The sequence below is a fragment of the Pseudochaenichthys georgianus genome, chromosome 8 (assembly GCF_902827115.2).
Source record: "Pseudochaenichthys georgianus chromosome 8, fPseGeo1.2, whole genome shotgun sequence".
NCBI lineage: Eukaryota > Metazoa > Chordata > Actinopteri > Perciformes > Channichthyidae > Pseudochaenichthys > Pseudochaenichthys georgianus.
In genome coordinates this window covers 16,537,690-16,557,564 of record NC_047510.2, presented here as the reverse complement: position 1 = coordinate 16,557,564, position 19,875 = coordinate 16,537,690, and the positions used below count along the sequence as shown (strand labels likewise).

The following is a 19,875-nucleotide window of genomic DNA, read 5'->3' as shown; positions in this document are numbered from 1 at the left end:
CTGTTTGCTTTGACAGACGAGATGTGGAAATATGAAAGACTGATGGATTAATGAGAGCAGGAAGGTGGTGGTGTTGGAGGAGAAAGGAAACGTATTCAAGAAGTGACTTTGCTGTGGAGAGAGCAAAGGAGGAGAGTGCCGTCCGTCTTCCCTCCTCTCCCCCCCCACCCCTTCCTCTCTCTCTCCTCCTCTGTGCGAGCATGTGTGGTGGTGTGTGTGCGTCTCTCGCGGCTCCGCTGTTGTTCGCCACCGCCACAGAAGAGCTGGGAAGAGGAGGGAAAGCGGCTGTATCTGCCCAGAGGAAAACAGGAGGAGTTAGGATCGGCATGCAAGACTAACCAGCGACTCTGATCATCAACAGCTCCCCTCTCTCTCTCTCTCTCTCTCTCTCTCTTTCACACACACACAAACACACACGTGCGCCCTGAGGCTCACAAACACACACACTCGCGCCGACTGGATGTCTTATCGCTAGGCTGAACGGAGAGGTGCTTAGGCTTGTCATTTAGTTGGGGTGCATGGGAGATCCTGAAAAGCCTGGACGTATGTGTGTGTGTCAATTTGGGTGCACACTCATGCATGAAAGAGTGTGTGTTTTTGAATGGAGATGAGTCGGGACGTTAAACACACAGACGCAGCTTTGATTGGCTTGCGGCTTAAGTGACTCTCACCTCTCGCTCCGGGTGCCACAGAGGACTTACCTCTGGGATTTTTGTCACTGAAATCGAGCAGTCACAATGGGCGACAGATGATGGAGGCGAGGGTGGGGGGCAATTTGGGATTTGGGTCGTATTTGTGTGTGTGTGTGTGTGTGGGGTGTTGGAGGTGTTATAGGAGCCACAGGCGGGCTGGCAGCCACAGTAACTCTCAGCTCAGGGGAGTGATGGAGAGTGGAAAGGGATGCCCTGAAGGGAGCCTCTTTCTTCTTTCTCTCACGCTCTTTAGTAGTTATTTGGGTTCTTGAGGTCTGTGCCTCCTTGTGTATACTTTCTGTTCAGTTGTTGCTTTGCTTTAAATGTTCAGTTGTTGTGTGTTTTATTCAGTCACTGTTGCTGCAGGGCTCTGTTTTTGTCTCGTACTTTTTTCCTCTCTATTTCACTATTGATGCCTCTATTTTCAACATTTCTTCTGTTTCTCTCTCTGGCTCTTCTCTTGCTCAATATGATTATGGACTGTGCATTTCAGTGTCTTATTGACCTTCCCTCTGTCTCTGCAGGTGTTAGTGCACCTGGGGAACCCTGGCCGAGGGGCTGGAGGGCTGATGATGGATCTAAAGGAGAGCTGTGGCAGTCAGGGGAGCCAAGAGAGCTCCAGCCTGCACCCCACCTCCTGGCAGGCCTTCGCTCACAGCAGCACGCTGCACGGCCTGCGTTTCATCTTCCCTTATGGTCAGCCAAGTGTGCGCCGCTTGCTCTGGGCTGCGGCTCTGCTGGGCTGCCTGGGATTATTAGCTCTGGAGAGTGCCGAGCGGCTGGCCTATTTCTTCTCCTACCCTCATGTGACCAGCGTAGACGCCGTGGTTTCCAGCACCCTGGTGTTCCCCGCTGTGACCGTCTGTAACCTCAACTCTTACCGCTTCAGCCACCTCACCCGCAACGATCTGTACCACGCTGGGGACCTGCTGTCCCTGCTGGATGTGCACCTGAATATCCCCCAGCCTCACCTTGCCGAGCCCGACGTGCTGGCTTTCCTCCAGGAGAGATCTAACTTCACCGAGTACAAGCCCAAGGTGTTCAGCATGAAGGAGTTCATCGAGAGGGTCGGCCACGACCTCAAAGACATGATGCTCTACTGCCGTTACCAAGGCCAGGAGTGCAGCCACAGCGACTTCAAAACCGTGAGTCCACTCTTGTCTTCTTTTAAATGTCAGCTCTGTTGGGGTCAGCGCCTTCCTGCAGCATCCTAGTCCTCAGAGGGCTCAGCTTCTGAGGTGTTGATAGTCCTGCAAGTTTACAGAAATGGATGATTTGCTTTGCTGCTAGCAAAACGGCTTGATGTTTACTGATAGCTGCTCTTTCCCTCCCACGCTGCTATGCTGGGTTTACTCCTGCTGAGGTTTTGCTGCAAAGGTTGACTCCCGATTTGTTCTGCAAATATATTCTCTACTGTGTCGTTGTCCTCAGTCTTCACATAATAGCTCTGTGCTTACTGATATGTACAGTTCTACAACAGGTATTTTGGCCACTGAAGGAAATACATTGAATTGTCTGGGGCCGTAGTAAAAAGTAAATTCCCCCAAATGCCTTTTGTTCCTCTCTAGCAAACGACTTGTATTTCTTTTTACAACAATCAGAGCATATAAGGAGTTCTGGTATTGCAGCAGCAAAATGCAGCCAAACTGTAGCGTTATTTGGAAGGTTTCTGGTGTTCATTTATTCCTCTAGTTTGGCTTGGGTGTAGCAGCCTGTTGTTCCCTTTGTTCTGTTTCAATAATGTGCTTTTACTACAAAATCCAACGAGCCAGCCAGTGTTCTGGTGGTGAAATGTAATGATTTCAGGCTAACATTTTCAGAAAATACTCTTTTTGGCAGATCAAATCGAACAATTTCTAGCTGTTGGTTATGTCACTGAAACAGTTTTCTGAACACCCACTTGTTGCATACTTGCACTCACTTTACACATTTTTGATTTAGTCCATCAGTGAGTAGATGAAGTGCCCACATACTGTCTTTGAATGACTCAAAAGAGGAATGATAATTTTTAAATAGAACAACCCGGATTTTTCGTTGAGAAAACTGACTGTCCTACAAAAACTCATCTGTTATTTCTTCAATGACAGACAGGATGTTCAAATATTTTTTTAAGGAGTACTTCACTCTCACACCTCATGTCTCTAAATATTTTACATTTCTTCAGCATTTTCTTTTGAGTGTCGAGTTTTATTCTGCAGTTTTCGACGGTTGGCAGACTCTTGAGTTGTGTAATCCATCACACTGAACACCAATACTGCATTTTGATGTCCTGCTAATGCAGTTCAAGTATACATTGATTTCAAAAACACTGCATGGCATTCACTTTTATTATAATAATAATTAAGGAATAGGGGTAGGGTTGAGTGACATTTTATTGAAACCATATCTCATTATATCCATTAGAGCAGTGGTTCCCAAACTTGTTGTGCCCAAGGCACACCAAGGACAAGTAAAAATCTCAAGGCACACCTATTGTGCAAAATAGCCCTTATAACACGTGTTATCACTCATATAATGTAAAATATCTGTAAATGTGCATAATTTGTTACTCATGCCAAATAAAATGTGACAAAGACAACTATATTACTCATGAAATATTTAATAACGAAATATTTCAGAAATATTTGAAACTTTATCAAAATAGGCTTCATCAAAGCAGCAACACACTCATTTAAACCAGACAGGTCACAGCATTAAAAATGAGGCAAAGGAAACTCAGCAGAAACTCAGCACAGAGAACTGTCAATGCAAGGAAGCTGCACTATCCGTGGTCCTGAACTACAAATGATAAATGTAACATTTCAGCATTGAAAATAAATAATAATAATAAAATAAATAATAAATGTGCTATTATAAATATGTTGCCGACTTAAACATTAGTGAGATACATGTGCCTGTCGGGTTGCGCAGATCTTTTTAATCCTTGGTGGCACTGAGGAGAGGGCCACTCGCAAGTCCTGTTCAACAGAGAGCCGTGACCCATCCCTTCCATGTCCAGAGAAACTTGGCCTACTTCAAAAGAGCGCAGGATCTGAACCAGAGGCAGCAAGACCGTTTGTTGGATTGTGTGAAAGTGTCTGAAAAGGCAATGGAGGCTAGTTACATGCTGGCGGAGCTCTGTTCTTTACCAAAAAATGAGCAGCTCTAAATGAGGCTTCCGTTGCTTTTTGTGTCTTTTTCACCGGCCTCGTGAAAAAAGACTGCTGCCTTTAACTCACGTGCTTTTTCTGCCCGTAGTGCGCTGCCAGGTGGGTAGTTAGCATTGTAGCTTTTGTGACACGTATTCAAGTGTCTCTCCACATTGTTCCGCTTTGCGATCGCCACAGTCGCACCGCAAATGAGACATACACACTTTTCTTTCACTGTAGTAAAAAAGAATTCTTCCTCCCAAACGTCTTGAAAACAGTACTTTTTCTTTCGCTTCTCTGCCATGTTTAGGGTAAAAGCCGCAGCTAGCGCACCATCTTAGCTGCTCACGCTAGCTTGTCTCAGCTAAAGGTGGAACGGAGATTTGGTGCGTGGAGTTCAACTCTGAACCTATCTGGGGTCAGAGTTCAATTTCACGCACCAAATCTCCATTTCACTTACATATGTTCATACAAATGTGTGCTTTTAAATGTAATGTTATATTCAATATTGTCATTTTTAAATAAAAATGTATTCAATCATTTTTTTAGACGGAGCTCCATGATGACTTGTGCTATTTTTAGAACATGCACGCGGGCAACCAATTTCCCCCCTGCGGGCGACTTAGTGCCCGCGGGCACCGCGTTGGCTACCCCTGATTTAGATCATGGCTATAGACCGTTACTTTTACAGAGTGATGACCTCTTACAGTGGTTTTAGTGGTTCTCAATAAAGTGACTCTGCAGATGTATAGTTCTTGAACCTAAAGCGCTTGTATCGGATCATTACTCAGTATTGGCAGTATCGAATTGAGGAACCGTAATTAGTAATGGGAGAGAAAGCATCTTTTACCTCACAATCACTCATTGGCTGAGAACAGACGCCAGCGAGAGCACATTAAGCAGAAGGAAGCCACAAGAGTGATTTTGGACTGTTGTCAAATTATTAATGTTAATTAGCTAGAGCTAACATAATCCTCCCCTGGTGACACAGTGATTTGTTATTTCAACGGGGAAAGGGACAGTCATCCCGCGGAAGGATCGGAAGCTTACAAGAGTTACTTGAATGTTTTCTACTGTGCTCTTTTGCACCACTCTGCAATGACACATAGGGCAACTGTTATTCTGTCCATTCGTTTTTTACATTAATTAATGAGCCGTTTGTTTTATGTCAGAAACATTCCAACCTTGGCAGAGCGTCATGTCTTGAAATATAACTTTTGTCGGCTCAAACGTCTTTAACAAAACAGTTTTACTATGAATGAACACAGAAGCAGCTCTTATTTGAGAAGCTGGAACTGGATTTATTTTCACTCGTTGAAGTGTCCAAAATTAATAAAAAACATAACTTCCTTGTAGAGTTGAACAATGCATTTTAGTTTTTCCTTCGATTGTTTTATTCTATGGAGCAGAGTGATTACATGGTGTTTGTGATGGGCAGCTGCTTAACTATCAGCCTGACTTTCCACTTGAAGCTTGTCCACAGATCTGCATTAACGAGAGTTCTCTCCGTTTGTCTGCCTTTAAAACTGACCAGTGAAGCATGGACAACACACACACACACACACACACACACACACACACACACACACACACACACACACACACACACACACACACACACACACACACACACACACACACACACACACACACACACACACACACACACACACACACACACACACACACACACACACACACACACACACACACACACACACACACACATCACACACACAGCTCAACGCACTGTGGAGCTGCCTCTGGGATCCGTTCTGCTCAGATGAGGTCTTTAATTTTACGAGTGGACACTGTTGTTATTAACAGAGCATTCAACAGCATTATTGCACCACAGCTGTGTGTTATGTAAGACATTACAGCTTAAGTGTCGGATTGATATCTTTGTTTAATCCTGGGAGGTACTCAATGCAGAGAAGCTAAGTGGAAAACAACAATCGTGCATCTCATGTTGGCCGTAGTGATATTCTATTCATGCCCGTTGCTTTAATCGGAGTTTAAATTCATATTTCAGTGAGCCGCAGAAATTCTACAAGTCTGCCAGGAGAACATTTATATAATTTCCTTCTGTTGCATTTTTAGGGAGATAATGCAAAGCTAGCTTGGCCCTGTCAATGCCTTGCACTGCAGCCCAATGAGTCTCTATCTGACTCCCCTTAGTAACCACTGTGCATGTTGTATGATACGCCTTTGACCTTAATCAGGGTTCAAAGATAATCACGTTGACAGAGAGGCTACTAGAAGGCGCTGTCATCTTCTTTGCCCTCTGCCTGTTGCTGCTGCTGAGCCCCCCCCCCTCCTCTCTGTGGACCCCCCCTCCATCTCTTCTCTCTCTGTCACTGCAGCGACACACCTTCATATCTCCAGCGCATTCTGAGAGGAAAGGGAAACAAAAAAGGGCGACCAAAAATAGAAAAACACTTGCATCCATGCACAGAGACACATTCATTCAAAGGCGTACACACCACAATATATGCATACATGAATGATTACACACACTCACGCACGCACGCACGCACGCACGCACGCACGCACACACACACACACACACCCCCCACACACACACACACACACACACACACACACACACACACACACACACACACACACACACACACACACACACACACACACACACACACACACACACACACACACACACACACACACACACACACACACACACACACACACACACACACACACACACACACACACACACACACACACACACACACACACACACACACACAAGGAAAGGGACGATATTACCATGGAACTCCAGGGACCCGAGTCAGCGTTTGAGTGACATTGTGATGAATGACCGTAGGGAGGATTGTGGGACACGGGAGTCAGTGTGATGTGACGGATGGAACTGGAGCAGAGCGCGGCACAAAAGGGAAACACCATCATCAGTGTGCACATTCCCACCTATGTTCACACATTGTATGAGGCCTCAAATAGTTTCAGTGTTTTTGAAACTAGCAGACTGCTTAGGTTGTTCTTTTATGTTCACATGTGAGCACTTCTTTCTAAATAAACACTTTTCTAAGCAGCTAAAAGAGAGCACAGCCACATGCAGCAACATTCAGGTGAACAACATAAAAGCCTCTGTTGAGAGATTCTTTCAATACAGCATTTCTTCAAGGATGCTGAGGGATCAGAGTGAAGATCGATCACAGTTTGTACAGTTTTCATCCAGAGAGGCCATCTGTTAACACCTGCTTTTGTGCAGTTTTATTTACTCATGCTTTCATTTGATGTTTTTCTCTTCAAAGTCTGTTTTTTTTTCAGTTGCCTTTTGTGAAGCACTTTGTGACATTCTGCTCTCGTACATTATTATATAAGTAAGTGACTTACTAACGGTTGAAATTAGGGATCGACCGATATGGCTTTTTCAAGGCCGATACCGATACCGATGGAACCGATATACATTTGCAGTAAAATCAGAAAATCTTGGTGTCAAAATGTAGAATAACACAAACTCCAACACAACTTCTTTGAAATGCATTTAAGCATAGCCTATATTATGTTTAATGAACTTTTAAAACATCTTACAACTGGTTTCCTCTCTGTGCCCTTTTCTTTAGTGCAGCCATCTGCAATGAGTTAGAGAGACAAGAAGTGGGGCAGCAGGCTGACATGCTTAACTAACAATAATGCTTAATTTATTATATCAAACCAATGCCTGTCTGTCTAGCATAAAATCCCAATAAACTGCTAGCAACTGCAAAACACTATGCTAGCTAATGTTTTGCAAACTATTAAAAGTGAGGCTATTGCAGTAGACCTAACGTTAGACTAGTAGCCTCACTTCTAATATTTTGCTAAACATTTGCTAAATACATGTTGGCTAGCTAATGAGCTTCACATATCAACCTGAAAAACTGCGAGGCTTCACTCGCAGCCCCCCCTCCGCACCACAGTTCCGCTGCAAGACGCTGCACGCTGACTGACTTCCCCCGTCCCTGTGTAACTGGGAAGCTGATAGAATTAGATCAATAGATCGTGCTGTTTTTGCAACTTCAGCATAGGGGATTGGGATGTTTATTGAACTTCGGCTTTCAACTGATTTACCTTCGAAACACATGTATGGCTCTGCCGCTCAGCGCTGCTGCTTGCCACTGTCTGTGTCTGCGTTCTTCGCACCTGCCTGTAATCTGAGAAGGTCCCGCCTCTATGGCTGGCTCCCGCCCGGAAAATCTTCAGTGTTGATTGACACTTCAGTAATAGCCTATCAGATAGCGCTGTGGGCGGGACATTGCTCGTGTACAGAGAGTGGTGACTGCAGACAGAGAAACGGCCGCATCAGAGCCAAAGTGTTATCGGCAATTTTATAAAAAAAAGGCCGATACCGATAATCGGTCAAATGATGAATATCGGCCCCGATAATCGGCCTGGCCGATAATCGGTCGACCCCTAGTTGAAATACAGGGGGCGACTGCACAACACATAAAGTCTGCTTAGGATGACCGCAGCACATTGGGCTCTTCAATTGGTATGCATGTGGTGTCATTTTCCATTAGTGGTAAGAAGTTAAAAAACATCATTTGAAATGTATTCAAAACTGGAAATGCTTTATTAACTGAGTTTGAGAATCAATTTAACTGATGAAGCCAAACTTTCAAATTGTAAATGTCGCCAAAAGCCACAGGAAATGTACCTAAAAAAAGAATAGACTAGAATTGTTGATTTAAAAATAGAAACCCAAATATCAAATATGTGAAAGAGATTACAGATCAACTTTCTGTGCTTGTTTGCAATACTTTGTGTTAAAGTGATGTTTTGGTTATAACAATATTTTATTATTGGCAGATCAATATTTCAAATGATTATTTAAAAGATGTTTTACCAGTGTTTAATATTGGATCATGTGGGCCATCTCACCTTAATTAAAGACCCTCGCTTAATAACTTAATATGAGCAAAATGTCTTGTATTACTCTCATTAAGGTCGTCATCTATCACCATCTATTTATTTTATTGATCATGAGATAACACGTCAGAATATGATTTATAATTAAGTGTGGTGAACATTGTGAATTTGTCTTTAATCTGAGCCTCACAAAGTTGAAATGGTGTAATATTGAGGAGATCATGTGTTGGACTTCCCCTTGCCTGTGTTTGTTGTTGTCATGGGTGATTACAGCCGCGATTAAATGCTGATTGATCACACTGACAAGCTGCATCAGTGTCTGCCAGAGAGAATCAGCTCAGTGTGTCTGACCTACACTCACTGCATGTTTCAGATACATACATATACATATAAATCCCCCCTGGAGCAGTGCAGGCCAGGTAGCCCCCTGTCACACTCTCAGCCCTAATGTGAAACCTGATAGCAGCTGGACCCTGAGCTCTGTATCACACAGACACTAATCAGCCACTCGTCTATTGGTCTGACCAGAGCCTTGTTGGAACAGCAATGGAACGGTGCTGGCTGTGTACAGCAGCAGTAATTATCCATTACACACAACTTGTGGCCTTAGCACTCCATCAATCAATCAATCAATCAATCAATCAATCAATCAATCAATCAATCAATCAATCAATCAATCAATCAATCAATCAATCAATCAATCAACCAATCAATCAATCAATCAATCAATGTTTATTTATATAGCCCAATATCACAAATGTTACATTTGTCTCAGTGGACTTCACAGTGTGTACAGAATATCAGTATGACAATACGACACCCTCTGTCCTTAGACCCTCACATCGTACAAGGAAAAACTTTCGAAGAAAACCCACAGTTTAAAGGGAAAAATGGGAGAAACCTCAGGGAGAGCAACAGAGGAGGGATCCCTCTCCCAGGACGGACAGACGTGCAATAGATGCCGTGTGTAAATTGAAAAGATAATACATTTGCAACATAGGTAGTCCAAATGTTTGGAAATGCATGTGTGTATAATAGGAAGATGAATCCACGAGGATATCCATCCAGGACCGATGATCCAGGACCACAGCCACGACTCGCGATCCAGGGCTCGCGATCCAGGACACAGGACCGCAGGATCATCCATGACTCCTGATCCCGGCGTATATAGACACCAAAAAGAAAGAATTTGGGGAAGCTGGGTTAATCGGAACATGAGAGTACACAGGTATAGACAGAGAGAAGGCAGAAGTAAGATGTCCCCCGACAAACTAAGCCTATATCAGCAAAACTAGGGGCTGAATCTAATCAGCCCTAACTATAAGCTTTATCAAAAAGGAAGGTCTTAAGCGCACTCTTAAAAACGGATAGGGTGTCTGCCGCCCGAACACAAACTGGAAGCTGATTCCACAAATGTGGAGCTTGATAAGAAAAGGCTCTGGCTCCCATTGTACTTTTAGAGACTCTAGGAACAACCAACAACCCTGCATTCTTGGAACGCAATGCCCTAGTAGGACAGTAGGGTATAATGAGTTCTTTAAGGTAAGATGGCGCCTGCCCATTAAGGGCTTTGTAGACGAGAAGAAGAATTTTAAATTCTATCCTGTGTTCTATAGGGAGCCAGTGTAAGGCAGCTAGAACAGGAGTAATGTGGTCCCTTTTCCTAACTCTGGTTAGTACACGAGCTGCAGCATTTCGAATCAGCTGAAGCGACTTGACTGACTTCTTGGTACACCCTGATAATAAAGAGTTACAATAATCCAGCCTAGAAGTAACAAATGCATGGACTAGTTTCTCTGCATCGTTTTGAGGCAAGATATGCCTGATTTTTGCAATGTTACGTAGATGGAAGTAGGCGGTCCTTGAAATTGATTTTATGTGGGCGTTAAAGGATAAATCCTGATCAAATATAACACCAAGATTCCTTACAGTCTCACTGTAGGCCAAATTAATGCCATCCATAGTTAGTATATCTTTAGATAATTTGTTTCGTAGATTCTTCGGGCCAAAGTACAATAACTTCAGTTTTGGTCGTGTTTAACATCAAAAAGTTTAAGGTCATCCACGTATTTAAGTCCTTAAGGCAGTCTTGAATTTTATTTAGATGATTAATTTCATCAGGCTTGATTGATAAATATAGTTGAGTATCATCCGCATAACAATGAAAGTTTACAGAATGATTCCTTATAATATTGCCTAACGGAGGCATATATAATGTGAACAAAATAGGTCCGAGCACTGAGCCCTGTGGCACTCCATGGCTAACTTTGGTTTGCGTGGAAGATTTATCGTTAACACGTACAAACTGAGAGCATTCAGATAGATAGGACCTAAACCAGCCTAAAGCAGTTCCCTGTATGCCAACTACGTGCTCTCGTCTTTGTAATAGGATATCATGGTCGATAGTATCAAATGCAGCACTGAGATCGAGCAAAACAAGAATAGAGACAAGTCCCTTGTCTGAGGCTATTAGAATGTCATTTGTGACTTTAACCAGAGCTGTCTCTGTGCTATGATGTGTTCTAAAGCCAGACTGAAAATCTTCAAATAAATCATTGTTTTTTAAGTAATCACACAACTGTTTTGCGACCGCTTTCTCAAGAATTTTTGAGAGGAACGGAAGATTAGAAATAGGTCTATAGTTGGCTAAAACCTCTGGATCGAGGTTGTGCTTTTTAATAAGCGGTTTTATCACTGCTACTTTGAATGATTGTGGCCTGATAATAAAGACATATTCATAATATTTAATAAAGAAGTGCTAATTAATGGAAAAACTTCCTTCAACAGCTTAGTTGGAATTGGGTCTAACATGCACGTTGATGGTTTAGAAGAGAGAATCATTGAATGTAATTGTTCAAGATTTATGGCTGAAAAGCATTCTAGTTTACTATCTAGTGTAATATTAGAACTTACGTTTCCGGGAGCTGTTGATAATACTATACTGGTCAAAGGCAAGAGGTCATTAATTTTGTTTCTAAGAGTAACAATTTTATCGTTAAAAAAGCACATAAAATCATTACTACTGAGTGCTATGGGAATAGAAGGCTCAATCGAGCTGTGGCTCTCTGTCAGCCTGGCTACAGTGCTGAAAAGAAATCTTGCATTATTCTTATTCTCATCTATTAATGAAGAGTAGTAGGCTGCTCTCGCTTTACGCAGTGCTTTCTTATATTCATTGAGAGTAATATGCCAAATTAAACGAGATTCTTCAAGTTTAGTGGAACGCCATATCCTTTCAAGTTGTCTCGACTTTTGCTTTATTTTGCGGGTTTCGGCATTATGCCATGGAGCTAATCTATGTTGTTTTATTTTCTTCTTTTTCAAAGGAGCAACAGAGTCTAATTTTATTCGCAGCGCATCTGTAGCACTATCAACAACATGATCAATTTGGGGTGGTGTACATTTTGTATAAGTTTCCTCCCCTACATGCAGACATGCTATCGAGTTAAGTATTGGTGGAATCTGTTCCTTAAATTTGGCTATAGCACTAACAGATAGGTTTCTGCTGCAGGAGCTTTTGACTAATGCTTTGTAGTCTCGTAATAGTACTTCAAAAGTTACTAAGAAATGGTCGGATAAAGCAGGATTATGCGGTTCGACTAATAGTTGCTCAATTTCAATACCATAAGTCAGAACAAGGTCGAGAGTGTGATTATAGCAGTGGGTTGGTTTATTTACACTCTGACAGAAACCAACAGAATCTAATATAGAGTTAAATGCAACAGTAAGGCTATTTTTATCATCGTCAACATGAATATTAAAGTCACCTACGATAATTACTTTATCTGTTTTAAGAACCAAAGTTGATAAAAACTCAGAGAATTCTGATAAGAATTCTGAATAAGGACCTGGTGCACGATATACTGTAACAAATAAGATTGGCTGCAAAGTTTTCCAGGTCGGATGCGTAAGACTAAAAACGAGGCTTTCAAAGGAGGTATAATTTAATTTTGGTTTAGTATTGATAAGTAAACTTGAGTCAAAGATTGCTGCAACTCCACCTCCTCGGCCCGTGCCTCGAGCAATATGAGTGTTGATATGGCTGGGTGGAGTGGCCTCATTTATGCTGACATATTCTTCATGTCTCAACCAAGTTTCAGTGAGACAGCATATATCAATATTATAATCTGATATTAAATCATTTACCAATATTGCTTTAGATGCTAGAGATCTTATGTTTAAGAGACCACATTTAATCTTCCTGTTTTGTTGCACTGTAGTAGTTGTTACATTTACTTTTATTAGGTTATTATGTATGACACCTCTATTAGGTTTTACCTTAAATTGTCCTTGGGCAGACACACACACCGCTAATATTGGGTATTTTATTGGGTTCGGGATTCCTATGGATGACTGCCTAGGAGAGAGCGCAGAGAAGCGTGTAAGACTGCGACTCCGCCTCCTGGTCTCAACTCCAGTTTGTCATGGATTAAGTCCACAAAGCACTGAAATGTTTGCCGAAATGAGATCTGCACCTTCCAAAGTAGGATGAATGCCGTCTCTCTTAATCCAGACCAGGTTTTCCCCAGAAGGCTGTCCAATTATTTACGAAGCCCACATTGTTTGCTGGGCACCACCAAGACAACCAGCGCTGAAATGATGACATGCGGCTATTAGGGGTGTAACGGTTCACAAACATTTCGGTTCGGTACGTACCTCGGTTTTTTGGTCACGGTTCGGTTCGGTACGTTTTCGGTACAGCAGAATTTTTTTTCACAAAATAAAACATATATATTTTTTTATTATTATTAAACTGTGAATAATATATTCACTCAAATAAATGCAAAATATAATAAAATAAACATTAAGGTGCAGCATTTCGATGAACTGAAATAATCTGTATTTGAACTTTACTGTACAAGTACTCACAAAACATAAACTATTAGTTTTGGGTTTTTAATTATTATTAAACTGTGAATATTCACTCAAATAAATACAAAATATAATACAATAAACATTAAGGTGCAGCATTTCGATGAACTGAAATAATCTGTATTTGAACTTTACTGTACAAGTACTCACAAAACATAAACTATTAGTTTTGGGTTTTTTATTATTATTAAACTGTGAATATTCACTCAAATAAATACAAAATATAATAAAATAAACATTAAGGTGCAGCTTTTCGATGAACTGAAATAATCTGTATTTGAACTTTACTGTACTAGTACCTAAGCAGCCAGCTTGACATTATGAATTGCTTGTCATTGTATTTTCATGTTGTTTAAAGAAAGATGTACTTGTCCACATTGCTTGCCGAAAGGGCAGATCTGCTGGCACTAGCAATGTCTCCTGCTGTGGAGAAAACCCTCTCGCTAGGGACAGAGGTAGCAGATACAGCCAGGTAGCGCTTTGCTAACATGGCAACATAAGGATATTTGGCGTTTGTAATAGCTTTGGCTCGGTCTGAACTTTTTGCGAGTGGTGGAGGCTAAATGCTAGCGGAAGTTGGGTTTGCACTTCAGTCTTTTTTCTTTTGGTACCGGTTATATTCACGTTCGGGTGATGCCTTTTCAAGAGTGTGCAAGTTTGATGTATTGCCAGCCGCGTAACCAATTTTAGTTGAACAATGCCGACAAACAGCTTTGGTTTGGTCCACCTGTCTTTGTCCGTCATCCTTGTACGTAACTGCGAAACCAAAATGTTCCCAAACCGGAGACTTCAATGATGCTGGAGGATTTTCGAGCTCAACATTATCTGCGTTCGCCATTAATTTTTGATAGTTCCTCAAATTACTGACTAAATTTGAACGCATCCCTCTGACCAGCTCTCATAGCATGCCCTCTCATCCAATGAAATGACTTGCTCGCTCTATGACGCGATGAGCCCAATGTGAGCAAATGACTCTGAATGCTGCGACGCAGCACCTCAGATTACTTCCAAGAAGTTGTTCACGTTCTCAATTTTTTACGTTTAACGTTATATTCGTTCGGTACACTTCGGTACACACGTGTACCGAACCGAAGGGCCCGTACCGAATAATTTCGGTACGGGTACGTGTACCGTTACACCCCTAGCGGCTATACATATCATCATTGATCAGATTGGGGAGGGGACCAGAGAAGATTACGGTGTCCGACATTGTTTTAGCATAACTACACACCGACTCCACATTAAGTTTGGTGCATTCTGATTGGCGTAAACAAACATCATTACCACCGACGTGAATAACAATCCTACTGTATTTACGTTTATTTTTAGCCAGCAGTTTAAGATGCGCCTCAACGTCGCCCGCTCTGGCCCCCGGAATGCATGTGACTGTGGAGGCTTCGGTCTCTAAATTCACGTGTCTCATAAGAGCTACCAATAACCAGAGTTGGCTTCTCAGCGGGTGTCTCGCTGAGTGGGGAATATCTGTTAGATACGTGAACGGGTTGGTGGGGACCTGCGAGTTTCGTGTTATGCCCCTTCTGAACAGTCACCCAGTCTCCCTGCTGCTCGGGAGTTGCCGGGGGACGGCTAAGAGGAGCTACCTTTAGCCGGTCCGCACTGGCTAACATGGGCTTTACTGTAGCTGAGTTACTTTCTAAGATGCGGAGCCGGGCTTCTATGGCTATGATTCCCGCCTCCAACCTAACAACTGTACTACATTTAACACATCTATCCTTACCAGTAAAGGAGGCCGGGAAGTAACCAAATATGAGACAGGAAGAGCATGAAATAACACCCGAGGGTGGGGAAAGAGCCATGGCTAAAGTAGCTACCGTTAGCAAACCCGAAAAGAGTGTAGGCAACTGTGGAGATACAGTCGCTAAGAGAAGGAGAGTTGTGAGTGCTTAAGCTGTAGTAACGTGTGATTACAACGTCAGGCAGTTGCCGTGATCAAGAGTTTTAAAACGATCGATTAAGTTAAGTTAATAATCTATCAGCAACAGAACAGGCACACGGGATACCCGGAGATGACAACAACAACCGGAAGTTACAACATGCTTACCGCAATAGTGGTCCTTGTCAAGGGGTGAACTCAGAGGCATGAACCCAAATTATTGCATATCTTGTTTCTCCTCGCCAGCAGAGCAGCACTACAGTAGAGTCGCCCATCGGGGAGGGTGGTACGCTCTCTAATCCGTCCCCCTCCTCCTTCTCCCCTGGCCGCTACAACTGCATTTTATCGATTACAAATTCATTTCTCAACATTTTAAACCTAATGCATCACATTATGTTTTAGTTGATGGACAGTATTAATCACTAATGTGGCATTACCATGGCATTTTACATTCCCGACGGACATGATTTCTGAGTCTCTTTTTTAAAGGGCAGTGAAAGCACCGCTGACACCCACAAGCACGCCTCTCTGAAACGCCCCACAGAGCTGGAGTGCAGCCACAGACTGACAGCTCAGGGAGTGTGGATGGTGCTTATGGAGTACACTCTGAAGCTGTCTGCAGTGCTGGATTATGGTCTGCTGATGATACACTGTATGTTGTGGTGAGGCTGGTGTAGCAATTTCCCCTCAAGGGTTTTCCTCACCCTCAAACAACTGATAGCTTTTTCTTTTTGGCTGTACTTGAGATGACTCGCTTAGTGATGAATAAAATAGGACATTTGGTTGACGTGTTGAAAGCAGTTAGTTTCCTTCTCAAAAGAAAAACCCTTTATCCATTTTCAGAGCTTTAGTCATGAAATGGATACACAAATGTCTGCTGGTTTTGCACACTTGACTTAGTTGCAAGCGAGCAGTGTACGCAAGGCTGAAAAGGTTTTTCTTTTTGCCCTGACCTGAGCCAGAGACTTAAGAGCAAAAGCAAAATGAAAGCTCCTCTTCCTGGTTGTCAAACTAAGCCGCTGTGAACGTAGCAGTAAACAATGTAGGCCTCTGTGACTAGGGCTGTGCATCTTCACTGGTCTCACGATTAGATTCGATTATCCTGTCAACGATTCGATTCAATTCGATATCCCGATGCATCATGATTCATACCAATGCGTTGCATCCTCAATTTTCTATATTACTGCATACATGCATTAAATACATATGAACTCTCTTTTTATTATTTAGAAAGTGCTTCAGAAATCAATAACATAAATGTCTTGACATTAATTTATAAACCAAAATAAATGAATTGTATAGGTCTAGCCTCCCTATATCTGTGTGTGAAGTTGTTCCATCCTCAAAAACAAAAAACTAATGCTTCTGCAGTCTAGCTGCAGCTTCTAGCAACGGTCTTCTGTTAAAAAAAGGACACTGAATGTCCTGAATGAGGCATCACACACAGGACTTGAGTCTGAACAGAGCAGACAACAGGAGTATTTACAACAGCATTATAAAAACAAAAATAGTGCATGTGGGTGCACACTTACATTCTCTGTATCACTGTTACATAAATCCCATGAATGCATGAGACTAAGTTAGCTTCATTATATCTCAGTGATTAAGTGAATAATAAAGTTTCTATCGGGTCACTATCAGCCTGTCACTCATTATTTTCAGGGAGGGGGCGGGGCTTGGAGGAACGGAGAGGAGACGGTGATCGCGGAAGCTTTTTTCCTCCTGCCTTCACAAACTTTACACACGTATATATCGTCTGCAAATTGCTAGAGGACATTCATACTTTGCAATCCAAGACTTAATTAAATCCACCAAAAACCTGACATGATTGTAACGCGATTATTTTTGAAAAACATAAATCCCTGTGCCGCAGCGCAACACACTCTCACTCCCTAAGCGTCCAGGAGCGACGTTTGGTCAGTGTCCGTGGCGTCCAATTGTGACGCTCCTAGGCTCCTTCAGCGTCATAAAGGGACGCAAATAGCTTTCAACTAGGGGTGTAACGGTACACGTACCCGTACCGAAATTATTCGGTACGGGCCCTTCGGTTCGGTACACGTGTGTACCGAAGTGTACCGAACGAATATAACGTTAAACGTAAAAAATTGAGAACGTGAACAACTTCTTGGAAGTAATCTCAGGTGCTGCGTCGCAGCATTCAGAGTAATTTGCTCCCATTGGGCTCATCGCGTCATAGAGCGAGCAAGTCATTTCATTGGATGAGAGGGCATGCTATGAGAGCTGGTCAGAGGGATGCGTTCAAATTTAGTCAGTAATTTGAGGAACTATCAAAAATTAATGGCGAACGCAGATAAAGTTGAGCTCGAAAATCCTCCAGCATCATTGAAGTCTCCGGTTTGGGAACATTTTGGTTTCGCAGTTACGTACAATGATGACGGACAAAGACAGGTGGACCAAACCAAAGCTGTTTGTCGGCATTGTTCAACTAACATTGGTTACGCGGCTGGCAATACATAAAACTTGCACACTCTTGAAAAGGCATCACCCGAACGTGAATATAACCGGTACCAAAAGAAAAAAGACTGAAGTGCAAACCCAACTCCCGCTAGCATGTAGCCTCCACCACTCGCAGAGAGTTCAGACCGAGCCAAAACTATTATAAACGCCAAATATCCTTATGTTGCCATGTTAGCAAAGCGCTACCTGGCTGTATCTGCTACCTCTGTCCCTAGCGAGAGGGTTTTCTCCACAGCAGGAGACATTGCTAGTGCCAGCAGATCTGCCCTTTCGGCAAGCAATGTGGAAAAGTTCATTTTTCTTTAAACAACATGAACATACAATGACAAGCAAGTCCTCATGTCAAGCTGGCTGCTTAGGTACTAGTACAGTACAGTTTAGATACAGATTATTTCAGTTCATCGAAATGCTGCACCTTAATGTTCATTTGATTATATTTTGTATTTATTTGAGTGAATATTCACAGTTTAATAATAATTAAAAACCCAAAACTAATAGTTTATGTTTTGTGAGTACTAGTACAGTAAAGTTCAAATACAGATTATTTCAGTTCATCGAAATGCTGCACCTTAATGTTCATTTTATTATATTTTGTATTTATTTGAGTGAATATTCACAGTTTAATAATAATTAAAAACCCAAAACTAATAGTTTATGTTTTGTGAGTACTAGTACAGTAAAGTTCAAATACAGATTATTTCAGTTTATCGAAATGCTGCACCTTAATGTTCATTTTATTATATTTTGTATTTATTTGAGTGAATATTATTCACAGTTTAATAATAATTAAAAACCCAAAACTAATAGTTTATGTTTTGTGAGTACTAGTACAGTAAAGTTCAAATACAGATTATTTCAGTTCATCGAAATGCTGCACCTTAATGTTCATTTTATTATATTTTGTATTTATTTGAGTGAATACATTATTCACAGTTTAATAATAATAAAAAAAAATATATATATATGTTTTGTTTTGTGAAAAAAAATTCTGCTGTACCGAAAACGTACCAAACCAAACCGTGACCAAAAAACCGAGGTACGTACCGAACCGAAATGTTTGTGAACCGTTACACCCCTACTTTCAACTGATTGCAATGTATTCCCATCTGCGTCGGGATTTGACGCTCATGGAAGCACGGCATTCGTTTGTGTCGGCTGCCCTTAAAGGCAATGTGAGCGTCCATTCCCATTGGATAACGGAGAATTGTACACCCGGAAGTAAGTATTCCTCTTACTGTCGATTGATTTTACACAACATTGATTGGTTTAAATTGTGTGCAATGCTTTTGTATTTTTCCCCTTCTATTCGTAGAAACAAATGTTTTTTCTGAGTAAAGATGGCAGAAGACACTACACTACCCAGAATCCCCAGCTATCGTTTGGACTACACCATGTGCTCTGTTTGACAAACCCCGTTTTTTTCACCATTCATTCCAATGGCTGGCGTCTATGTCACGTGATCTTCAAATTTCTCCCTGCAGAAAAAGAAAACATGGCCGAACTTCGTTTTATTCTCGGTGGAAAATGCCTATTTTAAAGTTAGTTTGGCCATTAAAATGCGTTTTGATGTCATTTGATGCGAGAAATATGAGTTGTTATTTCAGATTATATGTGCAGTGGATGTACATGATCTTTAGTTGGCTAGTTATTAGGAAGATTACTTCAGGAAATCGCGACGTTTTCATTGTTACCAAGGTGGTTGCTAGGGACGCTGCTATCGATATTATTTCTGTTATGTTGTGTAACTGTTTAATGGTGTTATCTTTATTGCTACCCCCTTCCCCGTCAATGTATAGTGTTGGTCCACAGCGCAAACATATTAGTTTAACAAAATCTGCATCTAAAGATAGCCTACGTTATTTCCTCCTGTGCAATTCCAGTCTCCCATCTCACAGCACATCGTCATTAACAAATACCG

General features: G+C 41.9%; 1 protein-coding gene across 1 annotated transcript in view; it reads left to right on the top strand.

The window, feature by feature from the left end:
• Window positions 1-223: 223 nt before the first annotated feature.
• asic2 (acid-sensing (proton-gated) ion channel 2) overlaps window positions 224-19,875 on the top strand; it is a 483,151-nt gene continuing 463,499 nt past the window's right edge. The window contains exons 1-2 of the mRNA XM_034089272.2: window positions 224-488; window positions 1,217-1,837. Of these exons, the coding sequence (XP_033945163.1) occupies window positions 1,262-1,837 (576 nt within the window). The 5' untranslated portion in view covers window positions 224-488; window positions 1,217-1,261. The remainder of the gene's footprint in view (window positions 489-1,216; window positions 1,838-19,875) is intronic.